This window comes from Cadophora gregata (genome assembly GCF_030347475.1).
Source record: "Cadophora gregata isolate MNR1 chromosome Unknown scaffold_3, whole genome shotgun sequence".
Classification (NCBI taxonomy): domain Eukaryota; kingdom Fungi; phylum Ascomycota; class Leotiomycetes; order Helotiales; family Ploettnerulaceae; genus Cadophora; species Cadophora gregata.
The window spans coordinates 2018390-2031766 of record NW_026695926.1 but is presented as its reverse complement, the minus strand read 5'-3'; the positions used below and the strand labels follow the sequence as shown (position 1 = coordinate 2031766).

General features: G+C 49.1%; 6 protein-coding genes across 6 annotated transcripts; 3 read left to right on the top strand and 3 right to left on the bottom strand.

Moving 5' to 3' along the window:
* Positions 1-217: 217 nt before the first annotated feature.
* Positions 218-2342, bottom strand: ONS95_009205 (uncharacterized protein; the record flags this gene model as incomplete). Its single annotated transcript, XM_058502782.1, has 6 exons — positions 218-1482; positions 1533-1808; positions 1876-1956; positions 2077-2118; positions 2178-2234; positions 2339-2342. 6 exons carry the CDS (start codon positions 2340-2342, stop codon positions 218-220), a joined length of 1725 nt encoding a protein of 574 aa, XP_058361711.1.
* A 392-nt stretch (positions 2343-2734) lies between these two features.
* On the top strand, positions 2735-3656 carry ONS95_009204 (uncharacterized protein; the record flags this gene model as incomplete). The annotated part of the gene is made up of 4 exons (XM_058502781.1): positions 2735-2891; positions 2995-3108; positions 3160-3273; positions 3322-3656. 4 exons carry the CDS (start codon positions 2735-2737, stop codon positions 3654-3656), a joined length of 720 nt encoding a protein of 239 aa, XP_058361710.1.
* Positions 3657-3984: 328 nt separating this feature from the next.
* Positions 3985-4984, top strand: ONS95_009203 (uncharacterized protein; the record flags this gene model as incomplete). Its single annotated transcript, XM_058502780.1, has 2 exons — positions 3985-4144; positions 4269-4984. 2 exons carry the CDS (start codon positions 3985-3987, stop codon positions 4982-4984), a joined length of 876 nt encoding a protein of 291 aa, XP_058361709.1.
* A 131-nt stretch (positions 4985-5115) lies between these two features.
* ONS95_009202 (uncharacterized protein) lies at positions 5116-7712 on the bottom strand. Its single transcript, XM_058502779.1, has 3 exons — positions 6906-7712; positions 6739-6855; positions 5116-6690 (listed from the first exon to the last, which is right to left on the bottom strand). The coding sequence occupies exons 1-3, from the start codon at positions 7534-7536 to the stop codon at positions 5252-5254; spliced, it is 2187 nt and encodes a 728-aa protein (XP_058361708.1). The 5' UTR covers positions 7537-7712; the 3' UTR covers positions 5116-5251.
* A 189-nt stretch (positions 7713-7901) lies between these two features.
* On the top strand, positions 7902-10479 carry SPB1 (AdoMet-dependent rRNA methyltransferase spb1; the record flags this gene model as incomplete). The annotated part of the gene is made up of 3 exons (XM_058502778.1): positions 7902-8069; positions 8118-9879; positions 9926-10479. The coding sequence occupies 3 exons, from the start codon at positions 7902-7904 to the stop codon at positions 10477-10479; spliced, it is 2484 nt and encodes an 827-aa protein (XP_058361707.1).
* Positions 10480-10638: 159 nt separating this feature from the next.
* On the bottom strand, positions 10639-13317 carry ONS95_009200 (uncharacterized protein; the record flags this gene model as incomplete). Its single annotated transcript, XM_058502777.1, has 1 exon — positions 10639-13317. One exon carries the CDS (start codon positions 13315-13317, stop codon positions 10639-10641), a length of 2679 nt encoding a protein of 892 aa, XP_058361706.1.
* Between the last annotated feature and the right edge of the window lie 60 nt (positions 13318-13377).

Sequence of the window (13377 nt, the reverse complement as noted above, 5' to 3'; positions counted from 1 at the left end):
TAGGCGCCGACCCCGAGGCCAAAGGAGAGCCGAGGATCTGGCAAAAGATCTAGACACATGCTTGAGAAGATCCAACGCCAAACGAAAATTTCCCGAGAAAAGCAGAGAGGAAGATTAGTGGTTGCGGGAATGGGTATAAGGCGTGATCCAATCAATGAAAGAGATCTTTTGAAACCTGTTTCAATCCATGACCAACTTTTGAATGCCGTGCCTTAAATCACGATGCAATTGCGCGCGACCCCTGGTTTCCACCACGGTTATTCTTCTTAGGCTTCGAAACAGTGCTCCATCCATCGTCCTCCATAGCAGCAGTTTCCGTAGTTGGAGTAGAGGCCTGAGCCGGTGATTGAGGAGCCCGCCCGTTCGAGTACTGTCTTGGCTCGAAATTTCTTGGGCCGCCCCGACCTTCTCCTCGACCTCTTCCGCCGCGGCCACCATGGCCCCCTCTTGGTCCTCTTGGGATGTCATCCCGTGGAGTTGGTGGACCGTTTGAGGCCCTTCTCCAAGCACCAGTCTCAACTGGCTTTGGTCTCGCATCCCGAACAATCTCTCTGGGCTTTACGGCTTTCTCGTCCACGATATGTCCGTTGGCATTCTCAGTCTCGATCGTCTCTCCTGTTTTGCTGGCGTCATCGCCCTCTCTTTGCAAGATCTCAACTTTCTTCTCCGCCTCAGCAGCCTCCTCAGCAGCTTTAGCTTTCGCAGCCTCGCGCTTCTCCTCCTTAGCCTTCTCTTCGGCTTCTTTCTTCTCCTTAGCTAATGCTGCCTTCTTCTCCTCAATCTCTTTCTCCTTGGCGGCGGTGTCAATCGGACGAGCGGCACCGAATGGGCTGGCCTTGGCGTCACCAGAAGTGGCTGTGGTAGGAGATGACACATCAAGAGCCTCAGAGACAGTTCGCTTGGCTAAGTTCAGCTTGGGGCGACCAACTGGCAGGGCATGGCTTGGTGCTGGAGATGATGGAGCCTCACTTCCATCTCGAGATGGGACGGACGACTTTGGTGCTGGGGCATCAGGCCGCATCTTTGAGCGCCACTGGTTGTCCTGTTCGGCAGCAGTTGGAGCTCTCTCGACAGCTGGTCGTTCTTGGAACTCCCGTCTTGGTGGCCTCGATCCATCCTGCGATCCTTGTCCTCGACCTTCACCCCATTGAGCGGCTGGCGACGCTCTGCGATCCCTGAATCCCTCGGCTCTTGGTCCATCATTTGTTCTTGGGCGGCCTCCTTCTCTGGGTCCTCGCTCAGCTTGCGGCAATGGAGACAACGGACCCTTCCGATCCCAGTTTCCGAAATCGCGGACCTTGCCATCCCCTTCTGCAAACCGCTCCTTGCGCTCTCCTCGCTCTCCGCCAAAGTCAGACCCGAATCCTCCACGTTCAGGTCCACGACGTTCGTTGCCACCTCGGCCGGGCAAATCTGGCAAAGGCCCCTTTCTGCTCCAGTCGGTAATTTCCCTTACGTCTGGGCGGTCTCCACGGTCCTTAGCTATAGATTTGTCAGTTATTATAGCCTAATGGGTTATTCTGAGCACATACGAGGGTCAGCAACACTGATTCTAATATTGCGACCTTGGAATGGAGTGCCATTGAGAGTCAAGGCTTGCTTGAGACCATCTCTGGAAGCAAACTCGGCATATCCGAATCCCTTTGGCTTCATCTCAAGCTTGTCCTCAATGATTCTGACATTTGTGCATTCGCAGCCAGCAAAGAAGTCGGTGACATCACCAACAGTGGCATCGAAAGAAAGGTTTCCGAGATGTACCGTGTAAGGTGGTTTGTCGGGAAGCGGCAATTCTTCACGAACGGAGTAGCCTTGATTATATGTTAGAATATGCGACAGTAACAAGAGTCGATGTGGCAAATGAAGTCCAAGACTGACCTCCGGCATTACCGCTACCGTATTGACCTGTAGTGGAACTATAGGTTCGGCGTTCACCTCCTCCATAGCCAGTGCGAGAGTCTATGGCAGTTAGTTATTTATTCCAAACAAAATCGCTGATGCGGGTCGGCGCCTAGAACATACCAGCTATAAAAATGAACGTTAGCAATCATCCAAGAACAGGCATCATAGAACACTTACAAACTGGCATGTCCTCCATCTCGTCGGCCCAGGATCCCATCTCTGCATTTTGTCAGTCTTGCTTTTGTTTGGAAGGCTGCGGGACTTCGAGGCGCTCTCACTTTCATCAGTCAAGAAGGCCCCGAGGGACATCTTCTGCTGTTCTTTCTTTTTGGGAGCTATTTGAATAACATGTCAGCATATGTTCTAGACGATTATCTAGTGTCCAGAGAGTCTGGTAGTTCTGCGTGGCAGGCTTCAAAGTGTTGGAGAACAGGCTTACCCATGTTTGCGGCTTTTTAAGGACGCTGCGCGAGAACACCTGGTCTTGCGCTTTGTCCTAGGGGGTAATCTGAAGGACAGCAATTCCTTCAGTTGATTCGTAAAGATTCGATTGCTTGCTTGTTCAAGTTCTGGGAACTTGATTGTGTCGTAGGATTCGGAGAGACAGGATACTGTTCTTTCGTGTGCGGATCAAAAGTTAGCCTTGAGAAAATCAGCCCCGGGATCTTGGTGGTCCTGTACCATACTACTTTCGGTCAAGCGGCGAACTTACTGACACCAGATTCAAGATTTCCATTCACGCGCTTTCTGCTTTTCAACTTTATGCCATTCCTTTTATAATAGTCCGAATGGGTGAATCAATTGTAACAATCGGTGCTTCTTCTCTGTTTTGAGTATGCAGCCGAACGCATGCGCGATCAAAAAAGCCAAAGACGATATGTCACAGCCATCGAGGCCAGGGGAAAACGGAGATGCTCCTCGACGGCGGAATGACTTGCCTCCTGAGGTACTAGATATCATAATCCCCGCCCTGCAGGTTGGCGGACTTTCCGGTATGATGATTCCAATCCAGTTCCGTGCAATCTCCTCTTCCTCGACTTGGAATGTCAACATTTGCACGTGATAATTCTCATGAGTGATGCTAACATACATTAGGAATGTCCGGACTTCTGGTAGGAGGATTTGCAGGTGTAATACGATCCAATGCACCGTTTCTCTTTGCCCTGGCTTCCGGAATCCAATGGTCTGTCCTTGGAGGAACTTTTTGGGGTTTGTCGATCCCTCAGCCCTACCTTGGCATCTGCTAATCCCTACTTTCAGCATCAAGAGGTGTCGTTCTACATGCATGGGGTAAGGAAAAAGTCACCCCAAGGGAGAAGGCATCAGCCAGTGCTATAGCTGGAGCAGTCGGTGGTACAGCTGGAGGCCTTTTACGTGAGTATATGTACAATCACCACCTCCATTGTCTGACCTTGGCCATAGGAGGACGAAGAAATGTTCTTCCAGGAGCAGTCATGTTTGCCCTCTTCGGAGCAACCGGTCAGGTTTTGTACAATATGGCAGATACGCGAAATTCCGAGCGTTCCCAAGCTCTGGAGGAGGAGAGAGATCTCAAAACGTCGTGGCTAAACTCAAAGTGGAGTCCCATGAAGGTCTTGTCCGATGCTGAGTACGAGGCGATGCTGCAGGACAAGCTTTTGAGCATCAACGCTCAGATAGCGCTGGTCGATGAGAATATTGAGGCTCTGCGCAATCAGAAACGCGAGGTAGCTGCCAAGAAGACTTTAGACGATTCATGGTCCTCGAAGTCGACTTAGCCTTGCGTTGATTGGCTGTTTTGTACGATGCTGATCTCACTTCTACCTTGTACACCTTGTTGGTTTTCTGCTTGTAAGCTTGTGTAAGATGTACCTGACTACTTGCGATGTGGGATACCAGTCTGTACGAGCTTACGTGAGAGGTCGCCTTTGTTTTCAATTTGCAAATAACATGGATACTCAAATCTTATAAATAATCGCACATCCTCCTCCATTGAGGGTCATTCATGGGACATTCATGGGACATTGGTTTTTAGATCTTTATTCATTCTCGACTTTCTAAAAGCATTCCTTCAGATTTTTCTAGTCTAGCATCCATTAACTCATTATGGCGCCAGCTCAGTGGCCAGAAACACCCTTCATCCCCAAGCAAGCTCAACCCAAGAGCGCAGAGCTCTTTGAACGCATAATCGGCAACTCATCTGAAATTGTGGCGCAGCATATCCTCAGTAGCCGCCTCCCACTAATTCCTGCAAATTCTGTAATTCGTACGTTCTTCATTTCCAATCCGAGCAAAATCTCTTTCTGATGCTTATGGTCCATGTCTCATATCCCTTGCTCTCCTTGCTATACACTTCGCCATAAGGTAGATACACTGACCAAGCACCACAGACGATAACGGCTGCGGCACCCTTCAAGTAACCAGTGAAATATTCACACCCACAGCCAGCAACCCCTCCCCACCACCCAACATCACAATCCACGCCACAGACTCCAATGTCTACCAAATCTCCGCCGCGTCGGCAAAGGCCCTCTCCAATAATTGGCCTGTTCAAACAGCCGTTATGAAAGCCCAGGAACTCACATTCCCCTCGGACTTTTTCACACACTCCTTCACCAACTTCGTCATCATGGGACTCACCAACCGGCCCCTCGCAGCACAACAAATATACCGTACGCTCAAACCAGGGGGCGCAGCCGTTGTAGTGACATGGGCATATATGCCACACGATATCCCTCTTAAGAAAGCGCATCTCGCTACGCGAAGCCAGGATAAGGAATTGAGGATTCAGTGGGGTGGCGATTTATTGCTGGAGAGTACGTTGAGAGATTTTTATAGGGATGGAGGGTTTCAGGATGAGAAGGTTGATATCAGACCCTTCGAGCTGTGGCTTGAAGCTAAGGATTTGAGAGCTTGGGCAGAGGGGTTGTGGAGCTTCCTTGGGGATACGGAGGAAGGGTGGAGTAAGGAGGATGAGGAGAGATGGGAGGAGGCGATTCAGATTGTTGTTGAGGAGGTGGAGAAGGAGGAGGCTTATGTGAGAAATGTGAATGAAAAGGGTGGGAAGTTGAGATTTATTGCCCATGTTGGATTGGCGACGAAGTAGAGGAGAGGCGCATGACTATCGTACACAGGTAATGACCATTTTCTGTTGACAACACTTCTTCATAATATCATGGTTCAAACTTCAAATTCCACAATATTCAGGATCTAGGGTATGCCTGAAAACTAAAACTATTCTACCTTTCACGATCTCACACTCCTATACACCAGCATTGTTTCGTACCTCTATCGCACCTGCAGAAACAGAATATCCTGGTACGCCATCTTGATGAACGCCAGTCTATCATTTCCAAATTGCAAAGACAGCACATCAAACCCTTAATTCCTCATCAGCGTCATCATAGCCTTCCTCTACGTCCGCCCACCCGGAACCCCACCTCCGCCCATCCTTCTCTCCACCAATTCTCAAATCTCTTGCATCATCGCCTTCCTCTCTCCAGCACCGAATCAGGTAGTCGTCCCCAACAGTGACCAAGTCTCCGGCAGATGTCCAAGATACGGAACCAACTTCGCGATCATGGCCCCGAACTAGTGCTGTACCATTATCTGAAACGACAAGAGAGTCGTCAGCAAGCGTGCTAAGTCCACTACTAACTCTGCGAAGAGTTGGCCGGCTCTCAAGTAGGCGTAGGGGTTGGCCACTTTCTGTCGATAATTCCTTTTGTTGAGCTTGATTTTGGAGAGGCAGGTAGCGCTCGTCGGTAGGAAAAAGTATTGTGAAGCCATCACTACTGCCAACTGCTAAAATCTCACACTTTCCATTCTTGGCTTTGCGTATGTCTGACTTTACGTAGAAGGTTGTAGCATGAAGCTTTGCGTGTCTGAAACCGTAAAGTGGACCAAGTCCCTCTTGCGTGCTAACTTGCGATGATGCGCGAGGCGGATGAATGCTGGACAGCTCAGGAGCATGACCTAACATGAGGTGTTCGGTAGAGTAGGCGTAAATAGTGTTGTCTTTACACAAAGTATAAAATCTGCTTCCATCACCGCTGATGTTAAGAGTATTGATTCCGAAATGGCGCCACTTGCTGTGCGATTGAGGTTGTGATGTAGCTGTAAGCGGACCTCGGGGCCGCGCCATGGAAGAACTTTGTCGCATGTCCCAAAGCTTGACAGAGGCGTCTGCTTCTGAGGCGGACATGAGGAGGTGTTCTCGGCCAGCCGGGAGAAAGTTGATTGCTGTGACAGAAACAACGCCCGATCTTGTTGTTTTTTCTCCAGGGTAAATGATTTGGTCCGGGGCACCAATCGCGGGAGCAACTTTTGCTAGCGATTTGTGCCCATCAAATATGGTGGTTACCGGCCGATTGAACCGAATTTTCTCCTCGTAGTCATGTTCATCGAAGATTGGATCCGTCTCGCGAGGTGCGAATATGCAATTGGTTGGGCCATCAGATATGTTGCATCTGAGGTCCCATAACTGGATGCTACCATCTCGACTTGATGTTGCCAACACGTTATTGTTGTTAGCCCCAGGTTGCCATCGAATCTGCTTCAAAGAAGCTGAGTGATTACCGAAAATGGCGATTGTAGCTTGCTTTTGCATATCATAAACTCTAGCACTTTGGTCTCCAGAAGCGGTTGCTAGTCGGCTATCATCATCTGTGAAAGACATATCGATAATAGCATTGGAATGTATCCGTGCGGAAAAGCAGTGCTTGCTGAATGGAGGGTCTCCGCCTTTGGCAGATTCCAAAATTCGTACATATCCTTCTTCATCTCCTACTGCTACAAGTGTCGAGTCGGTAGCTAGATTGTTGTCAGTAGAGCTCAGAAGCAAGCCGTAAAAGGACCAACCGTTGAGACCACGGGCACAGAACGGAATCGTTCGACGGGCTCCTTCGTGCAAGATGCTCATGCTAACGTGAACATCTTCTGGCTTGCTATGGAACCCAGCGGTATGATCTTGCCAGTCTGTAGTAAGTCAACATCAAACATTTTTCAAGAGAATGCTGAGAACGAACCATTGACAGGATATGAGTAGTGATGTGACGGGATTCCAATACTTCGGTGCAGCAATTGTCCCCCAAGTCCTCGCTGTTGTAACCTGGATATGCGTTTTACAGGCTGCGGCAGAACATCTTCATCTCCATCGTCTTCAGAATCGACTTCTTCATCTTCATCAATATACCCCAGACCTCTAGCAGCTCTCTCGCAGGGCGACGAGAGAACACCAGCCATATTTGAGTGATCTTCGTGCGAACCAACAAAACCAAGCTCTTTCCGAGGAGACTGTTCCAGTGTATGGAAGACCTTCCTCCTCTTCGACTCTCGTGTGAAACCCAGGGGACTACTCTCCTGGCCATTGATATCTCGAAAAGGTAGAAGAGGACTCGATTGTGTGTGCCGGTTGATAGCAGGTCCAGTAATTTCGTTCAGAACTTTTCGAGACCTTGTATTTGGGAGACTGCCATGAGATGACCGCGGCGTGAAGAACCTGGTGAACTTTCTAGGTGTTACGGAAGGTGCACGTCGTTCTTTTTTCCCTTTCTTGGGCGAAGATCGTGGTGGAGAGAGGTTGCGAGTGACTTCTGATACTTGGGTATCCTGACAGACTGGCAGCTCGAATTGTTCTGTCGCCTCTGTAAAAGGCATCTTGGGTGCCGGTCGAGACTCCACACAGGTGTTCTTGCTTTTCGACGAGCAGAAAGTGGCCTCGTTGACGTGTATCGAAAGTGATATTGAAGTAGATGGACCAGAGCCAAAACCACTAAACGCCAAAGCCAGTCGCTGTCGCGTCAGACGTGATGAGCTAGTGAGCTAGTCTGGTTTCTCGCGGGGAGCAGTGTGAGTGTGAGTGTGGGTGTGGCTGGGCTGGGCCGCTGAGGCTGGTTATCTTAGCGTGCTAGCAGGGGTGGTGCTACGAAAAATTATGGTACGGCGGGATGGGTTATCGAAAGAAAATTATCTAGAACTTCACTTTCCTTCATATTGGCCACCATTCGACCCGATCCGCAAAGATGGGTATCCAGAAGAAGCATGGTAAAGGTCGTCTCGATAAGTGGTACAAGCTGGCCAAAGAGAAGGGATATCGAGCCAGAGCTGCATTCAAATTGATTCAGCTGAACAAGAAGTATGGATTTCTGGAGAAGAGCAAAGTGCTGTTGGATCTTTGCGCAGCACCTGGTGTAGGTTCTAGTCTATCCTCTCGCGATACGAAACTAATGCGATTATAGTCATGGTGTCAAGTAGCTGCAGAATGCATGCCAGTGAGCAGTCTCATCGTCGGCGTGGATCTCTCCCCAATCAAAGCCATCCCACGAGTTATTACCTTCCAGAGCGATATCACGACAGATAAGTGCCGAGCAACAATACGATCGCATCTCAAGACATGGAAGGCCGATACAGTTCTGCACGATGGAGCTCCCAATGTTGGTACAGCTTGGGTACAGGATTCGTTTAACCAGGCAGAATTAGTTCTGCAAGCTATGAAATTGGCGACAGAGTTTTTGGTTGAAGGAGGCACGTTTGTCACAAAAGTTTTCCGGTCGAAGGACTACAATAGTTTGCTTTGGGTTTTCAATCAGTTGTTCGCAAAGGTTGAGGCAACGAAACCACCTTCATCCAGAAATGTTTCCGCCGAAATTTTCGTCGTCTGTCAAGGCTTCAAAGCACCCAAACGGATCGATCCGAAATTTCTTGATCCACGATCAGTCTTCGCAGAACTCTCTGACCCAACGCCAAACAACGAAGCTAAAGTCTTCAATCCTGAAATCAAGAAGCGCAAGAGAGATGGTTACGAGGAAGGAAACTATACACAGTTCAAGGAAGTCACAGCGAGCGAGTTCATTCAAACAGTAGATCCTATCGCGATTCTCGGCGGCATGAATCGATTGAGCTTTGAACAACCCCCGAATGGAGATGTTGCGCTTGCAGCAATCGACAAGCTACCCGAAACTACTGAAGACATCCGAATCTGCTGTGCTGATATCCGGGTTTTGGGGCGGAAAGAGTTTCGTATGCTCCTGAAATGGCGACTGAAGGTCAGAGAAAAGTTTGGCTTAGCGACCAAGAAGACAAAAGCCCCTGCAGAGGACGAGATAGCAGAAGTTGAACCCATGGATGAGGAGTTGAAAATTCAAGAGGAGCTCCAGGCACTTAGTGAAAAGGAGAGTGGAAAGAGGAAGAGAGAGCGACGAAGGGAGAACGAGAAGAAACAGAAAGAGATCATTCGGATGCAGCTACACATGACAGTACCTACAGAGATCGGTCTTGAGCAAGCAGGACCTAATGGCGAAGGCTCCATGTTCGGTTTGAAGGCTATTGACAAGGCTGGATCCGTTCACAAGATTGCGAAAGGAAAGATGGCGATCCTCACTGAGGCAGATCGTCGGAAAGACCTGGATAGCGGTCCTGGATTATGGGAAACCGATAGTGAGAGCGATGACGAGGAAGATAAACTCGATCGAGAACTCGACTCGCTTTACAACCAGTACCAAGAGCGAAAGTCTGATGCTGATGCTAAGTTCCGAGCCAAGAAGGCAAGAAAGGAACACGAAGATGGTGACTGGGAAGGGTTTTCAGCAGGGGAAGATGCCAGCGATGATGATAAACTTGAAGAGGACAGTAGTGATGAGTCGTCGGATGAGGATAGCACATCAAAAAGACCCCTTTTGACAGATCTAAAAGGCAAAGATACGAAAAGCGGAGGGCTCTCGAGGCGAGCAGCACATTTCTTTGACCAGGATCTCTTCAAGGATATTGGAGGGCTTCCGGAAGAAGAACTCGCATTCGAAGCAGAAGACGAGGAAGAGGTGTCCGCCGCCCTTGAACAGTTAGAGTCGATACGACCGATGGCAGAAGAGGAAGAATCGGAAGAGGAGACCCCTATGGCCGATGAGGAAGAGGACAGTGACGAGGGTGGGTTTGAAGTTGTGAAGAAAACAGCTCTGGAGAAAGAGTGGGAAGAACAAGAACCTCGGAAGGATGGCAAACTCGGTAGGGCTTTATTTACCTCCAAAACTTGCAAAACTGACCCAAATAGATATCGACATCATCACTGCAGAAGCTATGTCATTAGCACAGAAGATTGCTACTGGAGAGGTGACAACCCGCGAGCTGATAGACGAAGGTTTCAACAAATACGCTTTCAAGGACCGCGATGGACTTCCAGAATGGTTCTTGGATGATGAGCACCGACACGACAAACCCCACCGTCCCATCACTGCCGCAGGTGCAGCTGCCATCAAGGAGAAACTCCGAGCACTGAACGCAAGACCTATCAAGAAGGTACGCGAAGCCAAGGACCGGAAGAAGTTCAAGGCTGCACAGCGATTAGAGAAGTTGCGCAAGAAATCTGCTCTGCTACAAGACGAGGAGGGTATGACCGAGAAAGAGAAGGCAACCAGTATTGCGAAATTGATGAGCAAGGCTGCTAAGAAGAAGCCGAAGCAGCAAGTAAAGGTTGTTGTTGCGCGCGGTAATAATAAGGCTATTGCTGGTAGACCTAGAGGTGTCAAGGGCAAGTACAAGATTGTCGATGCCAGATTAAAGAAGGATGTTCGAGGCGAGAAGAGAGCGGCGAAAAAGAGGAAATGAGTAACATTTTAGTCGAATCGATACCATTTCTCAGCGTCGCTTTGTCAGTGTTGGAATGTTTTGTTTGATATGTACCAGCTAGAAGGCGACTGCTCCCAGAAGTCTAATACTTCAATCCCAGGTTGTCAAGCGAGTTGCAAGCAGAGCGTATCCTGCTATTCAGGCAATCTGAACAGTCGTCATCTCATCAGTAAAGGATAGCTCTCCATGCATTATCCCATGCACATACGCCTCGCCAACAAGGCGATTCTTCCTCAATAAGAACGGCACTCTTGCACCATCCAAGATATACAAAGCATCGCCATAGTCTACATCAACTGGAGCCAGCCCGATATAGCCCCCAGTTGTTCTGAAAAGTCTCCTATTACTTCTGACTTCCTTTGCCGCGCGATCGAACAGATAGAATCCTTTGCTTGACCTCAAATTCGGGGAGACGAATTGTTGCAGTTTCCTACTTCTTTCTTTGACTTCGCTGAGTGGCCTGCGCATCAATGGTGGGTCTGACCGCGCGTCTGACTGCGCAGAATCCGTTGTCTCGAGTGCCAGATTGAAGCTTTCTTCGAGCTCTTCCCGAGTGGGCAAAGCTGAGGAGGGGCTATTAGTCGCGAGCTGTTCAATGGCATCCATTTGGAACTGACGACTCTTCGGTTGATGTTCCCAGTCCAAAAACCACCGTACCATCAACGTCAGCATCCAGTCGTGGAAGTGGTCACTGTACTCCGCCGGCGCAGGATGCTGTATTGGTGGCCGTTCTGTTGTATCTGCTATGAGAGTACGCCAGAGCACTTCAACTCGATCTTCGCCTGTTCGATATATGCTAGAAAGTTTGAGACACATATCAATACAGCGTATAACATAACATGACGAGCGCATGTCATTAAGCGGGATGCTGAAGTCCGTCACAGTGTCCACGAGCCTTCCTTGCACTTCGAGCGTATGACCTCGAAACCTTCGAATAGCTGGTTTCGCCATATGAATGTTAGAGACGTTGAAGCAGGTGTGGTTTCCTAGATGGATAATTGGTACTCTGCCCAAGGCTGCTCTGTAATCTGGGACCCAGGAAGGGAGCGATAAGCTGGTCATACCACTTGGCTTGCTACCCACGTAGGACAAACAAGACAATATTGGAAGTTCTATGAGAATCGACATAGTCACGGAAGTGTAGATGTCAGGCAGTGGGAGCGAATAGTCTGGAGTAATATGCTCCGCAGAACCATTTGGAAGAAATCCTTTTACCAGACCCAGGACTGCATATATCTTGTCCTTCATGTTGGAGGCTTGATACCGTCGAATCTCTTGGATCATGTACTGCAGGTACGAAAACCATAGTTCTATGTCAGTTGATGCACCATTTGCGGCTGCAAACAGATTGGCAAATTTGGGGTCTCTAGGACCACCATGAAGTACCTGGTCGCGATATTCGAGAAGTCGGTCTGCTTCGTCGCCGATACCTCCTCTGGGATTCGAATCCATTCCCTCAGCAAGACTATGTCGCCATCCGCTGTCGCGAAGAAGCAAGCCAAGAGCATAAACGTCCTTCCATAGAATTGTTTTCTCTCCACATTGGAACGTAAGATCTCTTGCTAGAGCTACCTCTTGCACAATCCAGGCCCTCCTAAACCACCTCCGGCGCTGGAAGAACTGAAAATACTTTTGCCACATCTCGATCCAATCTTCCGCCAACTCGACCCCAATCATTTTGAGGAAAATTGGGTCCAGAGGATTCTGTACTGTGGCTTCATTTTTGACCTCCAGGTTCGACAAAGCTTTTGACAATGTTTTCCGAGCATCTGCAAAGTCAAACAGATCAGAGCACTCGCTTCCAAGCCATACAATGACATTCTTGGCACTTGAGTAAATACCTCCCATCAGGGAGATTTGTATGGCTTTCTCCACCATGTTCACCTGATCAATGCAGATAGCATCGGCCCAGATATAACCCTGCATTTTGGTTTCAGCTAGCCAAAGGAGCGCCGAGAAAAGATTGTCAGAGATCGCGAAGGATGAACCGTCGAGTTCTATCTCTTCACCGTGAAATGCAACTTCTTCGCCGCCTTGGGCAGGATATGTTCTGTCTGATTCATCGTACATGGGAGATGCCCATGTATACGAAAGTGCCTGATACGGAGGCATCGAATCGAGATTATGTGTCTCAATCATACATTTGACAATGAGCTTATCCAAACCGTCCTGGCCGAAGCCCAGGACTCTGACCAGTCTGATACTCCGTGTGCTTGGTAATGGCTTGTAATGATACGGTGGAAGACCTTGTAGACCGATGGATTTCGTTCCGGGCTCAGTCATCATAGCACTTCTGATACCAGCTTGCGTGAATGAATCTGTTGGTTTAACTGGTGTCGTGTAGACACATGCTCGCGTATGCTGGCCGCCAAGTCCATAACAGCACCGTCTTCTGCCTGCTGGGATCTCAACGGGGTCTATGCCAAATGACCCTCTTCTTTCCCACCGGTCAGCGAATGAATCTTGGCTACTTTTAGAATCTTGTACTGTTGTTTTGTTGATCTGGGCTGCCTCAGTATTATCAAGAGGATATGTGAATCCTGATGGCCTGGCAGTCTTTCCCGCTGGGTCGATGCCCCAGGATCCCCGTCGTACATGACGTTCTGGCGTTGGTGGAAGTTCCCTAGAACTCGACGGAAATGGAATGACATTCTTTCCACTTCGCTCACGGTATACATGAAGAGGATCCTCACTGGCAATTGTATATTGGTTACTCTTTTGCTGACGATGAATTTTCGGGAGAGGAGGGGGCTCAACAACATAGCTGAGATCCCATTGGCCCAAGAGAGCTTCGATGTCAGTGTCAGACTCGGCCATGATGCCCCAGATTAGATTTCGGAAAGGAGTAAAGGTACGAGTTCTCGCTATGAGTCGCCT